Source organism: Gouania willdenowi, chromosome 11, assembly GCF_900634775.1.
Source record: "Gouania willdenowi chromosome 11, fGouWil2.1, whole genome shotgun sequence".
In the NCBI taxonomy this organism is placed as follows: Eukaryota; Metazoa; Chordata; class Actinopteri; order Blenniiformes; family Gobiesocidae; genus Gouania; species Gouania willdenowi.
Genome location: NC_041054.1, coordinates 30,613,460 through 30,640,003, shown reverse-complemented (window position 1 = coordinate 30,640,003; position 26,544 = coordinate 30,613,460). Strand labels below are relative to the sequence as shown.

Sequence of the window (26,544 nt, the reverse complement as noted above, 5' to 3'; positions counted from 1 at the left end):
TGTTCATTTTGTGAAAACACGTCCAACATTAACCTTGAATTTAGGCCTTTTAATTCAGTTATTTCTGTTTTGCTCATTTTAAATGTGAACTTCACCTTTTGTCTGTGTGCATATAAAAAATGTTGATAATAAACTGACAAATGTTTCTGTGTACCTGAGAGGTGTTGAAGTACCCCAGTTTGGGACCCACTGACATACTTAAAAACATTTTTAATCTAGGACACACACAGCTTTAGCAGCACATATTGGATAAAAACTTTATTTTACACAGTAAATAAATACATCAACACTTTTCAGGATTCTTTAAACTGCAAAAAACAAAAACAAACACCAACATCTCATTTAAAGTTCCACAAACAGGTAAACAAAAGACCAAAGCAACACATTTGACTTCCCTCAGGCTTTTAAACACAATCCATTTAAAATTTGCATCACATTATAACAACTGTGTTTTCTCAGGCCAAAGCATTGATAGCACATTTACACGCGTAGCATACACGCTAATCAAGAATTCAGAAGAAACAAGGGAATGCTAACACCAAATAATTAACGTGTATTCCACACCTAATAAACCTTTTAATCACTGCTATGCTTTTAGAGCTAAAAAAAACTATGTAAAAAACAACAAAATCATGCTAACAGTCAGTTAGCTTCTGTAGGCATGTTGTGCTTTGGTTTACTTTGCATAGTAAATGTAACTTTTGGATGTAGCTGAATGCTAATGCTAAGGTGAATTGTTCACAGCTAGCCAACTTTACCTTTAGCTAAACTGTTTTAAATAGTAAGAATAAACACTTAACAACATGGCAACGTTTTACACATTGTTCCAAACACTAAAGTCCACAGAATAAAGCTTTAGTCTTTGAGGGGAGGCTTTGAAATACGTGGTTTAGGACTCTAGTCTACACCCAGAGCTGGACCTCTCTGGGGCCCCCTCTGAAGGAGCTGGTGCTGCTCAGGGGCCCGTTGGCGGCCCCCGGCCCGAGCGTCCGGCCTCTCTCTGCTCGACCTGTGGCTGTGTGAGGACGGAGGGGTTGCCTCTCAGAGGGGGGGAGGCTGTGGTGATGATGATGATGATGCTGTGGTGGCGGCTGGTACGGAGGTGGGAGGGGTCGGCGCTGCTGCTGCCGTGGAGGAGCAGTGACGCGTCTGAGCGGGTCAGCGTGGCGTGTTGGAGGAGGGGCGGGGCTTCTGTGTGTCTGAGGCTCACGATACGGCAACGTTTCCACCTCCGGTCGCACCACGTTGATCTAAACAACGAACACAAGCAGGTGAAGTAGGATATTTTGCTGTTACTTTGTGTTTTTTTTTTGTATCATTAATTTTTTCACTCATTTTGTGTACTTTTGTTTTAGTTCGGCTGTTTTTTATATGATTTAGTATAATTTTACCTTTTGCTCCTTTTGTGAGTTTTTGTTGTCCATTGTGGTTTTTTTTGTTGTGTGTTATTGGTGTTTGTGGTATCATTACATTTTCTCTCATTTTCTGTGCTGTTTTAGTTTGGTTGTTTTTTTGCTGTCATTCAGTATATTTTTCTCTTTTTTTTTAAAATTTTGCTCTTGTTTTGTGAGTTTTTGTTGTCCATTGTGGTGTTCGGTTTGCTGTCATTTAGTATGTTTTTCTCCCATTTTTTTTGACTTTTTGTTCTTGTTTTGTATGTTTTTGGAGTCATTTTGTTTTTCTCTCTCATTCTGTGTACTTTTGTTTTAGTTGGGTTGTTTTTGCTATCATTTAGTACATATTTATCTCATTTTTGTTGTATTTTCCTTTTTTGCAGTCAATTTTGTGTGTTTCTGCTGTCGTTTTATTTGCAGTACTGTGGGTTTGCCTCGACATTTTTTTATGTTTTTCTTGTCTTTTTGTACTTTGTCGTCATTTTCTGTAATTTTGTTTTTTTTTTGTAATTTTGTGTATTTTTGTTGTTGTTTTATGTTATTTGGATATTATTGTTGTCGTAATGTTTAGTTTGTTGTATTGTAGTTTTGTGTGTTTATGGATTATTTTCTGTATTATTTTCTTTTACTGTATTTTTCTGTAATGTATTTTTTTTCATATATTATATTGTACTATTGTTTTTGTTTTGTGATCTCTGGCATTTTGTGCTTTTACTTTGGGGCTGCACAAAATTAGACAGAGAGCCGCATGTGGCCCCCGGGCCGCCAGTTGCCCATGTCTGTTCTATGGCATCAGATAAAGAGACAGCATAGCGTTATAGAAATGGAAATCTAGACATAATTAAAGGTATTATGAATGTACAATGTGTTTAACAGGACAGGCTAGTTTAAAACCTGCTTAAGTTAAATTACGGTAAACATGAAATGTGACGCAGCAGTTGAGGCTAATTTTGAGGTTTTGAGTCAGAAGTGAAAAGTATAAGCTCATGAAAAAACTAGAACTGCAAGCAGTTATAAAAGAGGGCCAGGCCCCAGGTTTCATGGAGCCCATGGAAGTACGTCATGAAGGATGACGTGCTTGGGGTGATGAGGAGAGGCTGGAGTTTTAGATTTGGTGCAGATGGTGCTCACACATTAAGACAAGTTCGAAAAAGTAGGTTTTTGATGTGTAGTGACTTACAAAGAGCAATATGGCGTGGGAGTGGGCGTGGCCTATGTCAGAAGATGTGACTCTATTTAAGGAACACATAGATATAAAGTTTATGAAGATGTGATTCAAAATGTAAAAGTTACAGGCCAAAATGTGCCAAATTTCATGCTAAACTGATCTTTTATCGACTTTAGATCAGGTCCAACTGAAGACCCTACGTGCCAAGTTTCATTCTGATTGGACAAAACCCCAAGGAGGAGTTTGAAAAAGTCGGTTTTCCAGATTTTGCAATTTTGTGCCACTACAATTATATGCAAATTGGGCGTGGCACAGCCCGGGTGATTCAGTTCTTTTCAGGGAATCTGTGGACATGAGGTTTGGTAAAAAATCAGTTTTGCTATTTCAGAGATATACATTTCCCTTATTTGCAGCGCCCCCTAGTGGCCTAAATTATTCCAATTTGGCTCATACACCCACAGTCACATGACAACCAAGGATCTCAGATTTGGTGTTGTTAGCAATTATTTTGACAGAGATATACAACAGTTCTGCATTTTTATAGCTCGCTAGAAAACTTTACTGAGAAAAAATGTAACTACATGTCACTAAACTTTAGATCAGGTCCAACTGAAGACTCTATGTGACAAGTTTCACGCTGATTGGACAAAACCCCAAGGAGGAGTTCGAAAAAGTAGGTTTTTGATGTGTAGCGCTTTAAAAAGAGCAATATGGTGTGGGAGTGGGCGTGGCTTATGTCAGCAGATGTGACTATGTAGGGAACATGTGGATATAAAGTTTATAAAGATGTGATTCAAAATGTTAACGTTAGAGGCCAAAATGTGTTTGGATTTATAGCGCCACCTCGTGGCACAATTATTTTGGTATGGGTGGTCTGTGTGGTCTTCTATATCGACCCTGTACATTTTACAGCCCTCAACATAATAATTCAGCTGAAATAAATGTTTTGTTTATTTATATTTATGTCATAATAAGCCACGCCCACTTTGACCAATTGCGATTAACTTTAAGATATGGCCTCAGGAGGGACCCAAGGTCATACCACCAACTTTGGTAAAAATCGGTCGTGCCATTTAAGAGATATAACGTTCACATATTTTCAGCGCCCCCTAGTGGCCAACATTTTGCTCATACCTCCACAGTCACATGACAACCAAGGATCTCAGATTTGGTGCTGTTAGCATTTATTTTGACCAAGATGTACACCAGTTAGCGTTTTCATAGCGAAGCGAGAAAACTTTACTCGTAAAATAATTTGCGCATATTTTAATCAAACAAAATTCTTTACTGAACGTTAATCAGGTCCAAATGAAGTCTCTACGTGCCAAAGTTCACACTGATTGGACAAAATTCCAAGGACTAATTCGAAAAAGTAGATTTTGCAGTTTTCGTGATTTTGCTCTGATTTTGCTCTCAGTAGAAGTGGGTGGGGCTTAGCTTAGGTGATTTAGTGCTATTCAGGGAATCTGTGGATATGAAGTTTTTGAAGGTGCAACATATGGTGTGGTCGTTATGGGCCAAAACAAGGCCAAAACTTGTTGACCTTAGTATAGCGCCACCTGCTGGTGGACATATGTGAGTTATTGGAGGTTTCTGGACCAGCCCCCCAAAGGGCGTCGATTACAGAGACCAGCATTTTTTGCAATTACAATGATTTACTTTCCTTAGAAAGTCAACATCAATAACCTTCTCAATTACTGAAGTTCAATTACAATTAATTACAATTACTGAGCCTGAAATAAATAACCTAATAAAAGTTAGCCTTCCTCTCATGTTAGCTTCCTGTTAGCATCTCTAATGCTAACGGGTCCTAAATCAGCTGTAAAATACACTAAAAACAAATATCATTTATTGATTACTTTGTTACGCTTCATAATCAATGAAAATATAGGTTTTAATATTCATGGTGTGGGGACGTCTGAGCCTTTGTTGTGTCAGTATAAACTTAGATTTAGATTTTTTAAATAGTAAAATGAGGGAAAGCTTGATGTGAAACATATTTTGATAAATAATAACTACATATGTGTAGAACTGTACATAGAACTGTAACATGGTTCAACAGTTTTGCTTTAATTATATTTGACAATTTTTACATAATTGTCATGGCAATCTGGTAAAATTACATTTTTTTGAATGTTCATTAATATGTACTGTCCCTACTTAAATAAAGAAATAAAAAAATTACAATTACAAAGTCAATTATCTGAACTCAATTACAATGTATTATGACATGGATTATGACAGCAACAGATTTTTAAATTACAATTACAATAAAAATTACACCATTAATGTCAATTACACAATTACATTTATAATTGACTCCAACCCTGGCGAGGATTATGGTGACCGTGTTATTACAGCGCTGTGTGTGAGAATGACAGACGTTGAGGTTATGAGGTTAAGATCAATGCAAACATTACGAGAGTGTGTGTGTGTGTGTGCGTGCGTGTGCATGTGTGTGTGTGTGTGTGTGTGTGTGTGCATGTGTGTGTGTGTGCGTGTGTGTGTGTGTGTGTGTGTGTGTGTGTGTGTGTGTGTGTGTGCGTGTGTGTGTGTGTGTGTGTGCGTGTGTGTGTGTGTGTGCGTGTGTGTGTGCGTGTGTGTGTGCGTGTGTGCGTGTGTGTGTGTGTGTGTGTGTGTGTGTGTGTGTGTGTGTGTGTGACTCACTGATCGTCTGTCATCAGCAGGTCTCTTCCTCTGAGTGCAGCAGGACAGACCCAGGAATGAAGCGCACGCAGCACAGCAGCGAGCAGCGAACACCAGCTGAACCACACAGGTAACGATCAGAGGAACCCACAGGATCACAGTGGTACTCTGAGGACGGAACCACACGTTACAGACCACCAGGGATGGGCTAAATTACATTTTTCAATTACAATTACAGTTTCAATTAGCAATTTTTCCAATTACAATTATTATTTTTCCCCTGAAAGCCTAGAAATAAGACTTTAATGTCTCCTGAGTCTCACTAATTACATTCTCAATTCTCATAAAACGTAGCCTTCCTGTTGTGTTAGCTTTCTCTTAGCATCTCTAATGCTAACGGGTCAGTTAGACTCATGTCTTAAATTAGATGTAAAATACACTAATAAATATTATCTATCATCTCTTGGTTGCCTTGTTAGGTTTCCTAATCAATAAATATACAGGTTTTAATATTTCTGGTGTGAGCCTTTTTCTCTCACTATAGCCTTAGATTTATGTATATATTTAAATGGTAAAATGAAGAGAAGTGACAAGTTGATCTGAAATATATTTTAATAATTAATAACCACGTTTACGTTTAATTCAATTAGATTTGAGTTTTTATAGAATTGCCATGCCAATTACAATTACGTAGTCAATTATCTGAACTCAATTCCAATTCAGCTATGATTACAACAGATTTCTCCCCAATTACAATTATAATGTAGCCCAACCCTAACCACAGCACATACATACATACATAGTAGTATCTATTAGTGCTGGGACGATACATTTTGGTCCTGGTTTTACTAAGATACTGGGGGATGCTGATTTTTATAAAGATATCGTGATTCTGATTTATTACAAATGAATAGTAACAATTACCATGATTTTAATTTCCTTATGTTCCTTTTTATAAAACAAATCTAGAATCAGTCGCTCTGACATTTATTTACACTCATCAGTTAAAGGTGCAGTCTGCAACTCTTATAAAAGTGACTATTTGTCATATTTGCTAAAGCTGTCACTATGTAAGGACAGATTTACATTAAACTAGTAGTTTGTGTGAAAAAAAACAGGCTCAATAAGCCCCGCCCCCTGCTGCTCCTGCAGCCATTGGCAGATTACCAGAATGCACCGTGACTGAGCAAAAAGAACCAATCAGAGCCAGGATTGTGTTTGATGGACTGTCTGACAACTGTTGCTCACAGGCCCCGCCCATTTCCCGTCTTTTTTACAATGTATGGTCTGGAGGAGTAGAAGATGGAATTGATGACTTTTATGGTTTGAAAGTTAATTACTGCTGCTTGATTTACATTATGTTTGATTTGTAATTGTTACACTAGAACTATGTGGTGCATGTCTTCATGTGTGTGCAGCAGCCTCTGTGTGGGCTGCTGTAAGTGACATTGTGTTGATGCTGCTGCTGAAGTGTGTGCACATAGAAAGAGAGAAGTGCTACTACTGTAGATATATTCTCAAGGACCCCCCATTACAGCAAAATGAAAAATAAAACATTAATAAAAGGTAAATTAAAAAAAAAAAAAAAGTGGGACTTTTTAAAAAAAAAAAAAAATCAAATGTGAACTATTCTTCAAATCTCAGAAAAATAACATGACATTTGCAATCACAAATTTTAGAAAAGTAATAAAGCTCTTTATTAATAAAGTGCAAAGGTTCAGCAAATCCATTCGGGAATGGAACCTGTGACCTATCCAGACTGGGCCAAATAAATACAGGCTCTACTGGAGTCCCACAGTCTGACTGGTCTGTGTGGGGACCACTTCCCTATCCCGAGTGAATGCATGTGTTTAGTGAATGTATGAAGTGCAATTAAAAAGTGTGGATGGAGGGGAGCGTTGCCTGTCTGGTAGGAGCCCGGCCCATCCGCATGGCGGGCCACCGGAGAGGGTAGATGGCGCAGACGGGCACGCGGCACTGCGGGCCCCAGGGACGCGCTGAGCAGCACAACCAAGACCCCCCGCGGCACCCCCCCGAACCATGCCGGCCAAATGGAGCACGGCGGGACCCCCCCAGGCGGAGCCAGGCACCAGCCACATCCCCCAGCAGTCCAGGAGGTGACCGCAGAGCGGCCCGCCCCGCCAAAGCAGGTGGCGGCCGAGCAGGAGAGACTACTTAACATTTAGACTAAAAGTGAAGTAGGAAAGCACACATTAGACATATAACGACTAAAGTATCCAAAAGCCTTGTAATAATCAATAGAGCTAAACACATCACTGATCATAATGCACTCCACACCTTGTACTGTTCTATAATTCATCCATACCTCACCTACTGTGTAGAAGTATGGGGCAATATTTACAAAAATGTAATACAGTAACTATTTCTACTACAGAAAAGGGCTGTACGAATTATACATAAGGTTTAATTATAAACAATGTATTAACAGGGGGCCGACCTGCCCATTTTGTATAAATTCTAAACATTTAGCTTTATACTTGTTACTGATTTAACATTTAGATTTATATTTAACATTTAGAGTTACATTTATCATTTAGATTTACATTTAACATTTAGAGTTACATTTAACATTTAGGTTTAACATTTACATTTAAACTTTAGGGTTACATTTACATTTAGATTTAGGTTTAACATTTAGATTTAACATATAGAGTTACATTTAACATTTAGATTTATATTTAACATTTAGAGTTATATTTAACATTTAGAGTTACATTTAATATTTAGGTTTAACATTTAGATTTAACATTTAAATTTAACATTTAGAGTTACATTTAATATTTAGGTTTAACATTTAGATTTAGATTTAACATTTAGAGTTACATTTAACATTTAGGTTTAACATTTACATTTAGATGAACATTTAGATTTAGGTTAAACATTTAGATTTAGATATAACGTTTAGAGTTACATTTAACATTTAGATGAACATTTAGATTTAGGTTTAACATTTAGATTTAGATATAATGTTTAGAGTTACATTTAGATTTAGGTTTAACATTTAGATTTAGATATAATGTTTAGAGTTACATTTAACATTTAGATTTAACATTTAGATTTAACATTTAGAGTTACATTTAACATTTAGATTTAACATTTAGAGTTACATTTAACATTTAGATTTAACATTTTAATTTACATTTAGGGTTTACATTTAGATTTAGATTTACCATTCAGATTTAACATTGAGTTACATTTAACATTTAGATTTATATTTAACATTTAAAGTTACATTTAACATTTAGATTTACATTTAACATTTAAATTTAACATTTAGATTATCATTTAAATTTAACATTTAAATTTAACATTTAGATTTAACATTTAGATTTAACATTTAAATTTAACATTTAGTTACATTCAATATTTAATTTTAACATGTATATTTGACATTTACATTTAACATTTACATTTAACATTTACATTTAATATTTACATTTAACATTTACATTTACATTTATTTATTTATTTATTCAGTTTATTTCTGACATGGTTACATTCACAGAAGTTTTGTTATTTTTTGTTTTTTTGTTTTGTACATGTCGAAAAAGGAGACGAGAGAAGCAGTTTGCTTATCTAGGTCCCGTCCCCTGTTTAAAACACAGAAAATTTACATCAAAGCTTGAACACTTAGATTTAGGTTGAACATTTAGATTTAAAATTTACATTACATTTAGACGAACATTTAGATTTAGGTTAACATTTAGATTTACCATTCAGATTTAACATTGAGTTACATTTAACATTGAGTTACATTTAACATTTAGATTTATATTTAACATTTAGAGTTACATTTAACATTTAGATTTACAATTAACATTTAGATTTAACATTTAAAGTTATATTTAACATTTAGATTTACATTTATCATTTAACAGTTTGATTTAACATTTAGGTTTAACATTTAGGTTTAACATTTAGACTTAACATTAAAAGTTGTATTTAACATTTAGATTTACATTCATCATTTAACATTTAGATTTAACATTTAAAATTAACATTTAGAGTTACATTTAATATTTAGATGTACATTTAACATTTAGATGTATATTTAACATTTAAATTTACAATTAGGGTTTACATTTAGATTTTACATTTAGATATACATTTAACATTTAAATTTGAATTTAACATTTAAATTTATATTTAAAATTTATATTTAGGTTTAACATTTCGATTTAACATTTAGAGTTGCATTTAACATTTAGAGTTGCATTTAACATTTAGATTAACATTTAGAGTTACATTTAACAATTATATTTAACTTCTACAACTAGATTTAACATTCAAATTTAGATTTATTTTTCAGAACAAGCTGTTTTACATTAGTTTCAATCTCAAATGAGAGAAAAATGAGCTAAATGTGAGGAAAGTTCAAATGTTCAAAATATGTCGGCTATAAAAAGGTTTTTACATTCACTACCACCTCATATAAATATTACAATTCACACACAATTGTTTGTACTCTACTTAATTTAATCAATGCCTTCAAAATGAATAATTTTCTTTTATCTTCATGTTTTCAATCAGACCAAATAATTTTCCTACAGTTATGTGATGTAAAGGTGAAGTGAACAGAAGTCAGTTTAAAGGGCAGCATGTGGTGCATGTGCTCTAGTAGTTTACACAAACAGTGTAAAGGCCAGAGACAGTGTGCTGTAAACACACACACACACACACACACACACACACACGCGCACACGCAAACGCACACACAAACGCTCCAGACCAAAACAATCGCTCTAGACTTTGATTGGAAACGCTGTAACGCCATGCAACAGACCTCACTCACACATGCTGTCCCTCATGTAATCAGAGTGAAAAAATATTGGTCTGATTTTTTGGCTCAACAGTATTTGTTTCAGGTTTTATTTCCAATAATTGTGTATAAAGAGTGGAACGGACTCACGTAGATACGTGTCGGGTCAAAAGGACACTCGTTGGTGACACTGGAGTAACCGATGGCTTCTGGGAAGCGGCAGTGGGTCAGGAGGCTCCGCCCACCATGGATGATGGCCATCACCAGAGACAAAGACAGACCGATGGCCGCCGCCGCCGCCATGAGGGACGCCACCAGACTGACGACGAAGAGCGACCACGCCTGAGAACCAACAAAGATGATCAGTCAACATCCTCTATGTCACTGAGCTAATTAGCATTAGCACATGTCACCTGTAGCTTCACTCATTCACTAATATAAGTCAGCAGCTGTTAACGTTTAAAGGCTGTCAAAAATTCAGTTAACACAAAAATCCAAAAATACACAAATCACACAAACACAATGGAGATGTTGGTCTTTTATTTTGAACAATGATTTGTTGGCTTTATCAGTGGAAAAACTCATGTTTCAAAAAACTGACATTTTTGCATCAACTTCAATTGTTAGCGTGAGGATGAAATTCAAAATGTAACAAATTCAGTTCCTAAAGAGATCCTCGACAGATTTTACAAATGAGGCCTAAAATCTTTAAAATGTCCTTATTAGTAGATCTATGTCTAATAAAACACATTATGCACCATATTCTTTTAATTTCCTTTTTAAAATAGGTCTACGCTACAGTTTTAAATCCATCTTTAAATCACATCATTGATGATGTCACACGGCCCCACGGCCTTCCATTGTTTTCTATTGAAGTGAAACATTCAGCTTGATTTTTAGATCATTTAGTAGCTTTTTACATAATTTAGCTGTTTTTTACATCAATAACAACACAATAACAACTTGTGCTGCTTTTGGTTGCTCTAAAAAACCAGGAAAAGTTAAAGATATAAACCTCTTGTTTACAGAAAGGGGATAAAAACTGTGACTGCAGGTGGCGAGGGTTCTAACTCTGAGGTTTGGTAATAGACAATGAAGCAGAGAAGAAGAGCTCTGCTAAGGGACCTTTACTCTCCCTTAAACAGTGCCCTGACATGCTCTGGTAACTAAAGTTATCGAGTAAATCGCGGACACAAACCCTGAGGAGAGAAGTCCTTTTGGGCGGGAGTACTTCAACGGTCATAGATTATTTTTTGTGTTACAACTGTTTTTATCTTTCTGTAAACAAAGAGGTTTACATCGACGTCTATAATAGAATAATCTCTTAATTCTGTAAAGCGACTTTGAGTGTCTATGAGAAAGTGCTATATAAAACTGATGCATTATAATTATTATTATTTTTAAAAAGTAATCAAATAAATATGGTGCATAATAATGTGTTTTATTAGACATAGATCTACTAATAAGGACATTTAGAACATTTAGAGTCCTTTTAAGATAAAAGTCACCTACAATGACGACAGAAACATTGAAAATGTATTTAGCAAGAATTTGCATGTACTGTATATGTTTACATCACTGTGTCAAACTCATTTTAGTTCAGGGGCCAAATACAAAGTAGTTAGATCTGAAGTAGATGCAGAGTTTAGGCGGGAAAATTAGCAATTTCAACGTAAATGTCAAAATTATGCATAAAGCATGTAAGTATGTAAAGCACCAACAAAATCTAGGCAATAAGTGTCACATCAGTCCCTGCAGGATTTTCTCTTTTAAATTTCATAGATTTTTTGACCAATTTTTATTTAATTTGGGGAAATTATGTGAAATGATTTCAGGAAAATTGAGTTCTTTTGAGAAAATGAAAATGACTGCAGTTGTGTAAAAAAATTGCCATCTTCCAAATATTGTGGAGTTTCATTGAATTTGTGTATTTAGATATCTGAGATATCAGAGCTGAAATATCTCAAACTGAATTATTTGAGACAACAATTTACAGCTTTTTCTGTCTTTTTAACTTTCTGCTGCAGGCCAAATTAGATGGTCTAAACTAAGGGATGGATTACACCAGACAAACATTTTGATGCACTTTAGGCTCAATTTTTAATAAATCATAAATGTGTGTGGATGGTTTGTGCAAATTAAGTTTGACATTGTGTGGTGGTTTCCATTCCAGTCTCACTAATTCTACATACTGCAGCTTTACTTACTTTTAATATGATATAAAAAACAAATAAACATATGTAAAAAAGACAGGTAAATATAAAAAGCAAATAAAAACACACAAACCCAAGATACACACAATTAGTCCCAAAATAACACAAGACAAACACAACAGAAATACACAAAAAAGACTCCCATAACACAAACATACACAAAACGAAAACATACAAGTTTATAGAAATTGAACAAAGGGGAAACTAAAATACACACATTTTCTCCAAAATAAACATATGAACACAAAACATCAACAAAAACACACAATAACAACTCCAAGAGAGAGAAAAGAAAACCACAAAAAATTACTCCAAAAACACACACACGTGACTACCGTAATGTTTGTAGGTTGTCAGTAAAGCGCAACACGTTAGCTTTAAGAAACAGTTTTTTCAATAGAGTGAGTTTTACCAGAGTTAGGGTACAAAATACCCCCAGCCTGTGAGCCAGATAGCAAAATAATAGGTGACATGTAGGAGGTAGCAGCGCACCTTTGTGAGATCATCCATGCTCAGCAGAGCTCAGAGGGAGAGAGGAAAGGCGTTTTGGGGCAGAAAATGGCACTACGTACAGAGTTGACATTCCCAGCAGCGCACACTCGACCAGAGCAAGTGTGGAACTCATGGATAGTGTGGCAATGGTGAGATAAAAAATGAAAAAAAGGGAACGCAGTGACACTCTGCATGTCTGGGAGGAAGAGGAAGTTGCGTGTGTTCAGACTGACAGGAGAGACAGTTGGAGGAACGCCAAAATACAGTAAGAAATCCATTTAACTCTGATCCAGATAGATAAATAATAATCATTTTGCCATCAAAAGCCTGGTCTGTGTGTTTTTTGTTTTATATAAGGAAACAATGTTCAGATGTTAGAGTTGTCACTAAAGCAAAAAAAAAAAAATAGCTTTAAAGTCACTGACAGGGTTTTTTTTTTTTAGAAAAAAGGCTTTTTTCTCAGCTTTTTGCTCTGAAACTGAAGATTTGTGTTAAACTTGCTCTATTCAACGGCTGATTACAAAAGAACGAAACGAGCCAGAAAATATTCTGTGGGTCTTTAAAAATCAGTCAAAATGCTCAAAAACAGCTGGAACTGAGGGGGGTAGAAAATCTGAAAATGGCTGGCACTGAATGAGTTAATGTGCACATACCAGAATGTGTCGCCAGCGAAGCGTTAAGTGCTAAACTAAAGGTTAATAAGTTTCACAGTTTTTGATAAAAACACTGTGACAGAATTTAAAACAGGTTTAAATGTACCAAAGTTTCTTCAGTGTTGGAGCCACATTTTGGTGAAAGTTGTAAATCTGTAGCACATGTGGATGATTTGTTGTTTATTTTCTAAATGTTGAACTATAGAGACTTGATGTAGCGCCACCTGCAGGTGATTGGACTGTTTTTACAGCTGGACTGGAGCTTTGTCATACATTTTATGATTGTTCTTGCTTTAGAAGTTTAGGATTTAATCAGAAGAAAAATAACACGCAGAAAAACAATAGGTTTCAAATCTGTGTACCCTTCGTTCTTTTGGGTATTTTGTTTCAAAAACAAATTAAAAAATAGAAAAAAAAAAAAAAATCATTAATTTAAAACCAGAAACAGAAAAACGAAAAAACCAAATACTAAAAAAACTATTTCTGATTGAAAACAAATGAATAATAATTACATATTTTATCGTTTTGTTTGTTTGTCTTTTTATTTTAAAGCGCTGTTGATTATATCTATACTGGAAAAAAATCTGTGACCGCAGGTGACGACAGTTCCAAACACTGCGGCTTCTCAGACGGGGGTGAACTTTTACTCTCAGACAAAAAAAGAGCAACAGATAAATCACATGACAATACATAAATAAATCAAAACAAAAAAATGAATGTCACATAAAACATACACATGATATGTGAATAAAGGAACCAGAGGTGGTGTTATGAATCTATTGGTGCTCCTCGTTCCTTGTGATCATCTTCCATAAATATTTTTACTGACCTCAAAAAAGTTGTGTTTTTGCAAAAGTGTGAAATGGTAGAAGTTCTAACATCTATTGTTCCTCACACCAGCCTCATAGTGGATAGTCAGTCACCAGTTTATCTGGATACTATTTGGATCATAACACAGCAAAACAAAACAAACGTGAGCAGCTTTTTTAAAAAAATAAAATAAAATAAAAAAAAGAGCTAAAATATCCAAAGACATGAGCAGAAAACTGCTGAAATAAAGCCTAAACAGTCCTATTGTGTGAGGAGACCTGGTCCAGGACTTGGAGAGGGAAACCAGGTGTAGTGATTTCAGTTCTCGCTCTAATTTTACCGTAAATATCCAAATATCTCACAAAACAAGATTGTTTAAAAAAACAAAACAAAACAGAAAAAAGCTTCTTGTCTGGTTTTTGATTTTTCTGTATTTCTGTTTCGTTTTTAAGTCACTAAAACAAAATAATTACACAGTTTATATGTTATAAATGGAATAAACAAAGAACGACGGGTTGTTTCAGAAGCTAATACTGTATTAGCGCCTGCTGCTGCTGTTGTGTTTACACACTCACACCCACTGAAGCTGGCTGTTATTATTCCTCATGATGACTTTTTTTTGTGCCATGACAAAGCAGAATGTTTGCTTTGTAACAGAGTAAACACAGCAGCATGAGACTAGACTACAGGCACAAACATCAAGAAAGCAGCTCAACATGGTTCCATGTCAGCGGTAAAATGACAAGCTGTTTAAACATTTAATAGTTGCTATGTTAGTTTTCACTGGTGGGAATTACATTTCAACTAGTATTTTTTTGACATGTAGAAATGTTAATTTTAGATATCTGGAATACATAGGAGTTTGAGATTCTTGCCAAGGGAGGCAGCAAAATAAATAATTTATATATATATATATATATATATATATATATATATATAGACCCTTTCCAAAAAATTAGAATATCATGGAAAAGTAGTTTAATTTCCATACTTCCATTCAAAAAGTTAAAATTCCTAGATTATAGATTCAGGGCCCACAATTTAAACAATTTCAAGTATTTATTTGTTTTACATAATTTGGGCTTCCAGCTCATAAAACCCACAAAAACAGGAATTCAAAAAATTAGAATACTGTGAAGAAATAATTATTTACTTCTCAATTTTTGCAGAAAAAAAAAAAGAGAAGGACTGCGACAAAAATTGCACGTAGACATTCAGCGAAGGCGGAGTTACATAGTTACGTTTTAATGCCATAATCTATGTTGTTGGACTTTTAAATGCTTTTAATCCTTTTATTATCTCCTACCTGTTGTATAACTTAGTGATTTACAACTGACAACTGTTAAAGTTTATTTCACATATTAAAGCACATGTATCCAGTGTTCTATGATAAATCATGTAGAATATCATAAATAATAACACTGCTTAATTTTAGCAACTTTACTTTCTCATTCTTTAAGTTGCTGAACATTTCAAGCAGTATTTTGGATTTATTTTTGGCATAATACAGCTTCCAAAACTTGTGCTACATAAATGAGAAATGATAATAATAAAAACAGTTTGGCACATTTGTTTTCATTTATTTGGGAAACGAAACTCAAGACATTTTATATATTAAATTATTATTTTTTATTGTATTTTATATTTTGTTTATGAATTTATTTTTATTATTTAAATTCTCTGATAACTTGACACGGAGGTAAACAACTGACTAAAATATGTGTTTCATATATGACGATATTTCTCCAACTGATGAGCAACTCTTTCCAGGAATTGTACTATTTATGTTGATACCCAAGTTACACTAGGATTGATCAAAGATATGCAGCAGAAATTACATTTTCAGAAGACCAATAGTATATTTTAGAAATAAAAACACTGAAATTAATTTCTTAAATTACGTTTGCTTTCCAAAATGATCAAATTTGTAAAATAATGGCCAGTGTAATTGAACTGGTGTCTGATGCAGCATTTAATTACTGTTATAATGATTTATATTAAAGTATTTTGAAAGAAAAACACAACAATGCAATGGTTTTAATATTTTTTATGTTACTAGTGACAAACTAATAAACAATAAATGACTATAAGACACCGCAAAGAAGAATATCACTTCGGTGATTGATATAGTTGACATTATCATTATTATTATTATTATTATTTGTGAAGGATTTTCAATATTCACGAGTGGTGAAATAACGCAAAGTTAGGGGTCCAAAATAACCAGCCAGGCCCGCGGAACGTCTCTGCACCAAAAAGCACGTACTAAGTTCTAGAGAATTCAGTCAAATGACTCGGTTCCAGCGAGTAAAAAAAAGTCTCAGAGAGGCTCTAGACATACACTCATAGAATAACCATGTCAGATTACAGCCTGATTCAACGAGCATTAACGGAGTAATGGGCCCCATTCATATATTGGTATGCGTCAATGATTCGGTACCACAAACCCCTCGGCCTTGTGCGAGGCATAATCCTAATCTACGTTGAATTACCTTTGAAACGATATATTACACGACTATGTTCCCATAAATTTGGAAATTACCAGAAATGGTGGGTGGGCCCCCAAGCCTTATTTCAAAAAAATGGGCTCCGAGCGTTTCATCATATTCATACAGTATTCATACCAAACTGCATTACAATCTAACAAAGGAGTAGTCATTTGAAAAATGGGGCCACCAAGCACCCCCTTGACATATACGGAGTAATGAGCCCCATTTATATATTGCTATGTACCACCAACCGTTGTAATATTTAACTTGCAAATAAAGTAGAAATCGACTTTTGTTTTTTGTTCTGTTGGGCCCCTTGGGCTACGAGCTCAGAGCGTCAATGCGTACACATCCATAAATTATAGCTATTTGTGAACGGATCAGCCCGATCCGTTCACAAATAACAAAGTGATTTTAACTAGTGTACACAACAAGAAGAACAAGAAGAACAAAGTGGGTGGCATTTTTTTACCCTGTCTGCACATGCTGTCAAAGGTCAACACTACAAGAAGTGCAATCTTTTTACGAAACACTTTATTATAGGGAGGATATAATAAGAGGGCAGTGTTACACATACAGTAGGTGAGGGAGAGGGAACAGGAAGGAGAAACTCAAGATAGAAAATAGAAAGGGTGGGAAGAGTTGATTATTTTAAAGTGAGAGTGAGATGTGAAGTTGTAGTTGTGTATATTGTGCTTATTGTGTTGTGTCATCAAACCAGTCTGGTGAAAGTGTGAAGCTTAGGTATAATGGTGGTAGCTGTGGACAGAGAGAAGGAGTGAGTGGTAAAACCTAAAGCATCTATGTGGGATCAACGTGTCTAAAGTTAAGCCCACTACCAGTTTTATCCCACAGTCCAAGACATGCCAGTGCATCATAGACCAGTGTATGTGCAAGAACTGCCACTGTAAACATAAGCGCTGCCCCGAAACCGAAGATGCAGCCAGGCTAGCAGAAAGAGCGGGCGCTAAGAAGCCCCAGGCCACCCCCCCCATGACAGAGCAGCCCCCCAGACGCCCTCAAGATCCCAAGCCAAAAGGCAGTCACCACCGCCACATACATACCTGAGGAAGCCCCAAGGAGCCAAGGACCCAGCGCACCCCGCCACCGAACCCAACTCCAACGCTCCCCACCAACATCCAACCCCCCACCACCCACACCCCCACACCCAACCCTCCCAAGATCTTCCGGGGTGGCCCGCGCTGGCCGCCCCCCGGAAGACCCCTGCCAGGACAGGCCCAGCCAGCAGGCCAAGCCCGCCGAACCCCAAGAGCACCCCCCGGGACAGGGAACCCCCAAGGGCGACCTCCCGGGCGAAGCGCCCCGAGAAGATTCCCCCCATGCACCGGCCACAATCCAGCAGGACCGCACAGCCCCAGACAGCACAAGGACAGCAGCCCATTCCCCGAGAGAGTGGCGTTTTGAGTCCGGTAGCCTGGCTTAAAAATGAAGACGTTACATAAAGAGAAATAGTTTTATATTCTAATAACATTTAAACTATAGATTAAAACAGAAAATGTAAAAATAAGTATTTGCTATTTCCAGAGTGTGTGAGCCTAGAACCAATGCATATCTGTGACTAATCATTAGTGATGTCAACAGTCTATGTACATAGCTCTAAGCTGATCACATTACAGGGAGCTGAGACATATGCTAAGTAGTTTACTGAAGACCCAAACATGTTCCAGACCCAAACACACACTGACTTAGTGACTATTTAGAGGAGCTGACATGTCCACCAGATAGGATGTATAGCAGATCTGTTTATATATTCTGAGAGAGTAGGTGGAGCTTATTACTGTACCATATTTACCTTTATATGTGATGGAGTTACAGACATATTGGAAGATGAACATGGAAGATAAATATAAACGCGTGAAAATCAACAGTAAATTGTCCATAATTCATAAAGTATTAATCCGATCAAACTAAATCTTTACAGCGTGAATATTGAATAATCACCGAACAATTGGTAAACATTTCAGAATGTTTGGGACTGAAGTGCGTGGGAAATATCCAGAAACATGGAAGATCTTTTACTGTATTTTTTGAGTCATTTAGTGTGTTCTACATTAGATCGAGGAAATTAAAAACCTTCCTCTGCTAAAAGTTTCATTACTGACTCACTTTTTTTCTTTTTTAACTGAATTAAAGTGAAAAGTACACAATGAAAAGCCCCGACACGACAGATTGCCACACTAAAGCAAACTGGGCGTGGCTTTTCAAGGCGAGGCTCATTCATGGAATCACGGCGCTGCTTGTCAGTCCCGTCTGAGCGGCCTGACAGCCGGCTGAGTAAACAACAGCAGGAGAGCACAAATATGTGGTCTGGAACATGGAGACTGAAACCCTGCATCCAACATCATCCAACTGAACAGAAGTGATACCAACCAGCACACGACTCCGCCTGTTTTTGGACAGAATGATGGCGAGGATTCCAACCACAACTCCCTGAAAAAACACAGAAAAAACAGACCAGATTCAAACAAAGATCTCATGAAAAACATGTTAAAGTCACAACAAATGATATGAATCTAAAGCAGTGCAGTGTGGGTAGGGCTACACGATTATGGCGAAAATGATAATTGTGGTTATTTACGTCAATATTGCAATTATTAATCACAATTAATCATTATGTGATCAACAGAGACAATTACAGAAAAAAAAATGCTGACAAGTTTCCATAGACGTTATTTACAAATCATATACATTATAATACAGTGTGTGAGATATTATAATAATGGTATTGTGTCATTAGAGGGTAAGAGACATTAACAAGTTAATATGTGGGGGAAAGGAACAATATATAAACATATATACATATACAAAATAAATATATTACAATTGAGAGAAGAGAGGGAAAAAAGAAAAATAAATAAATATAAAAATAACAATTAAAAAAACTAAGAAAGGACAATAAATGGTCATTTCATCAGGTCTATTTTTAACAAACAATATGTGAACAGTTTAGTGTGCAAAATAAAAGCTTTAAACAAGAATAATGATAAATACTAAAAAGAAAATATCAAAATGTACAACAACTGTACCACTGCTCGACAGCGCAGGAAAAAAAAAAACACGAAGGTGCGTTCACACCCAACGCGACTTCTGCAACTATATTATGTTCAAAATCAATGTCTATGACAGCGACTGATTAGATATGCAGCTGAGCCCTCATTTTTAAAGTAAAAATCATCAACGATCAGGTTAATTTAATCGTAAACCACGATTCAAATATGATGGACTGTGCAGCCCTGAATGGGGGTACGTGATGACACTACAGGGGGTACTTGAAAAAGAGAAAGAGAGGGAAATTAAGAAATGAACATGGGTGTTTTATGTTTATTTTTAGTTAATAATTATTATTGTAATGATGATGGAAATGATCTTAAATATTTACTGAATTAGTGATTAATAAAAGGGTGTTTTTCTCCACTGTTGTTTTTTCTTGTAAAACTATATTGAAAAAATAAAAATAATTGAAGTTTATATCACATATCGCTGTTTAGAGGAAAAATATGTGATATGAAAACTAGTCCATATTCCATATCATCCAGGCCTAATGTAACCAAAGCAGAAACGTTTTATCTTGTAAAGGATATGATTGTCTAAACTGTGGGAAAAGAGACATTCATAAAACTGATTAAAGTAAGATTTTATTAACATGAGTGTGTTACCTCAATAACTAATGTAAATCACAAGACTGATATGCTGCCTTGTCATGTAGCATTGCTAATGCTAATGCTAATGCTACACCACTTTAGTTAAACAAAGTTTAAAAAAAACTGTGTGACTAAAAGAACTCGTCAGCCTTTGTGTTTGATGTTAATTGTACTTGGAACCAGTTTAATAAATTACTCACACATAATTTTGAAAATGTTTGAAAATTACCCTGATTTAAATGATCTTTTATCCCTTTTTTCCATTTAGGGCAATTATTTTAAATATGTGAATTAGTTTGTTTTGCTGATGAATAACTTTAAAATAGTCTAAATGATTTGGAAATTATAAAAAACTATAGAAAAAATAATTAGTGATGCGCCCAAAATTCAGCCACCAAATATTATCGGCCAAAAATGGCCAAAATTTTTAGTTCTTGACCAAAAAATTTTTATTTACCAAAAACAACCAGAACAGGTTGTTCCACGATCAGCGCACGTGGTATTAATAATTTATTTTGGTGTTTTCATTTGTGTGCATCCCTAGAAATAAATGTATTTAAGAGGCACTAAATACTGTTTCATTTTACATTTTTACAAAATTCAATTCTTTAAAAGGTGTGTTATCACTTATTAATTCCATCATTATGCTCCATAGTTCGTTTTGTCATAGAATTCTGAGCAAAAATGTTTTGGTCAAACAAAAGGAGGATTTAGTCTAAAGTGACTAATTCATCTGAAACCGGATCTTCAGCTTCTGTCCTTCAAAGAAAAACTGAAAATTTTCACCAGATTCTCTAACGTCCTGGTTTGATGACTGAGTTATTCTGAAGGAATAAGAGTCCAAAGACAGCTTCTATCATCTGTAGCTCTATAGAACACACACACACACACACACGTTGAAACGTCTGCTTTCACTTTTTCTGCCTCTAAAAAAACCATTTGACGCCATAATAACATTTATACAATAGTTAGTTCTGATTGGATGACAGACATTCCATGAGTGCTGTGAAAAAAAACTTTATCATATTAAAGTATCAAGTGTTTGCTGCTTAATGAAGCAGAGAAATCATAGCTTTCTTGTTCACCTAGTTTGTTTTTTTGTAATAAAGGTTCTATTGACGACTTTTAGCACTTTACCTGTCGCAGAAACACACAAAACAACAAAAATATACAAAATAACAACAAACTACACAAAATGACTTGGAAAAACAAAATGACAACAAAAACCAAAAGAAATACACAAAATGACACCAAAATTACAATAAAATTCTAGAAAAATATAGAAAAAAAACAACACAAACCCTTTGTTGTTTCCTGTGTTAATGCTTTGATCAGTCTTTATTCTAATGCTAAACGTACAATTACACAAAGGTGCACAAAATGACTCCAATACACAAAATGACAACAACAACACACAAAACTACGCAGCCCCAGACATTACATGGTAAAAAATATTGTTGTGGCCACAAAATAATACAGCGGCTGTTGTTACGTGTTTTGCTTGTTGTCAAACCTTTTTTTATTGTATCTTAAAATGTACACATTACTACACATTTGGCTTCATTTTCTTTCTCGATCGCATGGAATGATCGGTACTGAAGTCCCGTCCATGGTTAACACACAGTAGGACCCCGACACAGGGACTCAGGCAGACACAGAAGGTTTGATGCTGGTTTTATTCACACTATAGTCCGTAGGTTGACTGGTGTGAATAGAACAGAGCAGAACCTCCAGAGCTCACTAACATGGGATACGACCCGTACAGGGTGGAGGAAGAGCTCTGCTCCTGCTCCTCTTCTGGACAAACACACTCCAGAGTGTGATAAAGCTCATTAACTCATTGACTGCCATTGACGTCTAAAGATGTCATTTTGTTTAGAAACGTTGACTTCCAATTACTTCAATTGAAAATAATAATAATGTTGCCATCAAAAGCCTGGTCTCAGTGTTTTTGTAGTTTTATAGAAGGAAAACAATGTTGAGGTGTCACTAAAGTAAAAAAAAAAAAAAATTGCTTCAAAGACTAATAGATTTTTTCAGAAAAAGCCTTTTTCTCAGCTTTTTGACACAAACTGGTGATTTATGTGAAACTTGCCTGTATTCAACTGATGATTACAGAAGAATGAAACAAGCTAGAGACAAAATTATTATTTTCTGATGAAAATAGAGACTTTAATCTTTCAGAATCTGGTTTCAGATTCCAGATTGTCATAGTACAAAATATTCTGTGCGTCTTTAAAAATCAGTGAAAATCATCTAAAACGCCTGACAATATGGGGCAACAGTATTAGTCATTCGTGGCCACAAATTAATTTTTTTTTTCACCATGTCTTGTTTGGGGCTCCGTGCAAAACAACAAAAATACATAAAAAAACACACTCTTTGCTGTGTAAATGCTCTGATTGGTCATTATTCTAATGCTGACATGACTGCTGATCATGTGACCCTCAGATGTTTGTGGCCCCGCCCCCTGGCCCTATGTTAAGCTATAATAAGAATAAACAGATGAAGCCACTGACCACCAGGCCGGAGGTGAGCGCCACCACGTTGGAGATGGCGTACTCCATGGCTCGGGCCTGCTTGTGGAGGTTAATGTGTCGCAGCACCACGCCGTGCACCAGCGCTGCCAGCATGAAGTTAACGTGACCCAGCAGGAGCACGCTCAGACCCATCTTCATCAGGACCTTTGGCTCCTCCAGGCTGGCACAACACAACCCTTAAAGAGACAGAGACAGGATGACATCACACATCATCACTGAGTTAATCATTAAAGTAATCACCATGATGACATCACACTGGTCAAGGACCGTGAGAGCAAACAAACACTGACTCATAACATATCAGACCACGTCCTCCCCCCCAAACCACTGTACAACTAAATAAGTACAAAAGGACAAGAAAAACACAATATCACAGAAATATGTACAACATCAAAACTAAAATAATTCCAACAACACAAAAGAACAACTAAAATACAGGAAAATATACAGAATTACAAACAAAAATGTATAAAATTACTCCTAACAGACAAAAGAACAACAAAAACACACAAAAGACAGGAAAATATACAAAATGACATAATTACATACCATAACAGTAGAAGTGTGTATTGCATGGCATCTGGCGATGCGATTCATATCCCGATACGATACGATATATCCCGATAATAAAGTATAAGGTGATTATTGCGATTTTTTTTTTTTAAATATATGACTTAAAAAACTAATCTGTACATGTGTACACCATGAGAACATTATGTATGAAATATTTTATTAGCATATTTTACACTCAAAACATTTGCTTTAACGTGCCATGTGCCAACAACTTCAAATAAATAACATACAATCTGCCCGTGGGTTTTAAACTAACTTTGACTTTAGTGCAACTTAACTGAGGTTTATGTCTAGAACAACAAATAAATACAGAACGTTAGTATTTTTTAGATTTTATTGAAAAAACACAAGCTGGTCAACATGACCTGAGGTGTGTTCCATAAAGGAGGGTTAACAAACTCTGAGTCTATCCATAAACTCTGGGTCAACATACCCAGTGATGGGAAACTCTGTTTATCTGATTCCATTACAGCTGGTATGAAGTGGGTCAATCAGCCCTGAGTATGTAAACCTTGGGTTACTTACGTGCACGTGCGCGATAAAAAGCCATCATCAATGGATCAGAGATTTACTTGAGCTGCCATGACAACCAAACGGAAGAAACTGATTTATTCACCGTAACGGGTGAAATAAGTCGGTGTTTGATGAATATGATCCTGTTCTAAAGGTGTGTTCAGTCTTCAGTGACTATAGTGGCTTAAATCACCCATAATTAGTCACACTTTTTGGTCACTTCATCACTTTATTGCTTCAGTGACGTGACGAGCTGTGAATAATAATAATAAAATGTGTCTGAGGAGACGTGTCAGCAGCATAGGATGTCTGCATAGAGAGTCCTCCTGTTACACTGGATATTAAGACAGTAAATGCTGCTTCATATCACATCATTTATATTGATTTTTAATGTAATATTGTCGCCAGAATCATCTCAACGTCCTAAAAAATGTCATAAAAAAACACTGAAGTGGGACGAGAACCTGTGACCCATCGCTTCCAAAGGCAGCGTCACAATTCACTGTGTCATCATAACTTTAAAGATATGTGATCTACAGATTTAACTGTATAATAATATAAAAACAATAAACGAGCCTTAAAAATAGATTAATTTAAATGATCATCTCCTCCTTTATATTATCCACAGGTTTGTATCCAGTGAACTTTACTACAGACGTCAGTAGATGTTTTAATGTAGATCAACCTCTCAGTGTGTTTCACTTAATGATCTACATCTACAATGTTAGAAAGAAAATTACCGTTTAATAATTAAAAATTCCAAAAAAACATAAATAAACACAACATTAGTAATGATGTGAACACGTCTGTGGTGTGTGATGTTACTAATGTGTTTCAGAGAAAAGTGTTAAGGTTCATTAAAGTGTTCAGGTGGGCGGAGCCAGGTAGAAACCCAGGGTTTCTTTGATAAAACCTGCCAGCGACCAGGTTTAGTTCACGGGCCATGTTGCCATGGTAACATACTCAGAGTTTGAACATAACCCGCTTTATGGAACACCCCTCTGGTTTCAGCGCTTCTTTGTGAGGTTATAATGTCTCCTGCAGTGGAAAAGACGTTAAATAAAGGTTAAAAATAAATAAATAATAAAATTAAAAAAATGATATGGATGCATTTTGAATCGATCTGAGTATCGCACGTAATATTGCGATATATCGCCGAATCGATTTTTTTCAACACCCCTACATAACAGACATTAACCAATTCCAAAACATACAATTAAACAAAATTAAAAAAACACACAACATGACAGAATAATTTACTAAATGTCTCAAAATCATACAAAATTACAGAATAAACAAAATGACTAAAAATATGCAAAACGACTCCAAAAATACACAACATTGTTCACAAAAATACATTTGAATTTCATTTAAGTTTATTGGAAAATCAACAATGTATTGAATAAAAATAGAAACTAAACTAAAATGACGCTTGTGTCAAGACCTGTCGACAATTTAGGTTCAACATTTTTGTCAAAGAAATAACACTTTTAATATTAGTTATGAGACAATAAATGTTTGCAAGTAATTTTCACTTCATGCACAATCATTTAGAGTTAACACTGTGACTAAACAGTTACAAATATGTGATATAAAGTGAGTCAAACTTTTAGATAGAAAAGCTAAATGTGATTGTAAATATGATCTTAATAAAATTGTATTAACACACACAATGACAATAAACATAGACAAAAGGACAACTAATTAAAATATATAATACAAATAAATATACACAAAAAGACAACTAATTATAAATATAATACAAAATAAATATACACTAAAGGAGATTAAAAATACACAAAACATGCATGGATGATCACATAATCAAAAAGGGAAACAAAATTACACAAAATGACTCACAGAAAAATACACAAAGTATATAAAATAATAAAAAATAAATACAATCAAAAAATCAATACAATAAGACATTTTTTTTAACAAAAATATACACAAAAAGACACTAAAGGAAAACAATCATCAGTCTTTGAGGACACAAGATGCCAAGAAAATGCACCAAATGACTCCAAATATTTAAAATTACGTAAAAAAAAAAAAAAAGTAAAACAAACAAACCAATGATTTAAAAAGAATTTTAAAAATTACCTAAATACACAAAATTATTTTTTTTTTTAAATAAAGGTAAACATATACAAAATGCCAAAAAATACACAAAAACTGCACAAAATTATTTTTATAAAAGACAAATCTACACAAAATGACCAAAATATACACAAAAATACAAAAAATGATTTTCCTCGTGTTTATGCTCTGATTGATTATTATTCTAATGTTGATCATGTGACCCTCACATCAGATACAGTCACGTGTTTGTGGGTCCTGCTGCGATAACAGGTTTAAAACAGGTTTAAAACAGGTTTAAAACAGGTGTAAAACAGGTGTAAAACGGATGTTTTAAAAGATGTGAAACAGGTGTAAAACTGATGTGAAAAGAGTGTTTAAACAGGTGTTTAAAAAGATGTGAAACGTGTGTGTTCTGGTGCTGTTTACCTGAAGCTGCCATGGTGTGTGTGTGTGTGTCAGCTCATCGCTCATCTGTGTGTGTGCGTGTGTGTGTGTGTGTGTGTGACAGCGCGTGTTCAAACGGAACTTC

At 35.2% G+C, this 26,544-nt stretch overlaps 1 protein-coding gene across 1 annotated transcript; it reads right to left on the bottom strand.

The window, feature by feature from the left end:
• Positions 1–346: 346 nt before the first annotated feature.
• LOC114471833 (transmembrane protein 54-like) lies at positions 347–26,544 on the bottom strand. Its single transcript, XM_028460771.1, has 6 exons — positions 26,442–26,544; positions 22,827–23,023; positions 19,037–19,096; positions 10,139–10,330; positions 5,230–5,376; positions 347–1,250 (listed from the first exon to the last, which is right to left on the bottom strand). Exons 1-6 carry the CDS (start codon positions 26,452–26,454, stop codon positions 903–905), a joined length of 957 nt encoding a protein of 318 aa, XP_028316572.1. The 5' UTR covers positions 26,455–26,544; the 3' UTR covers positions 347–902.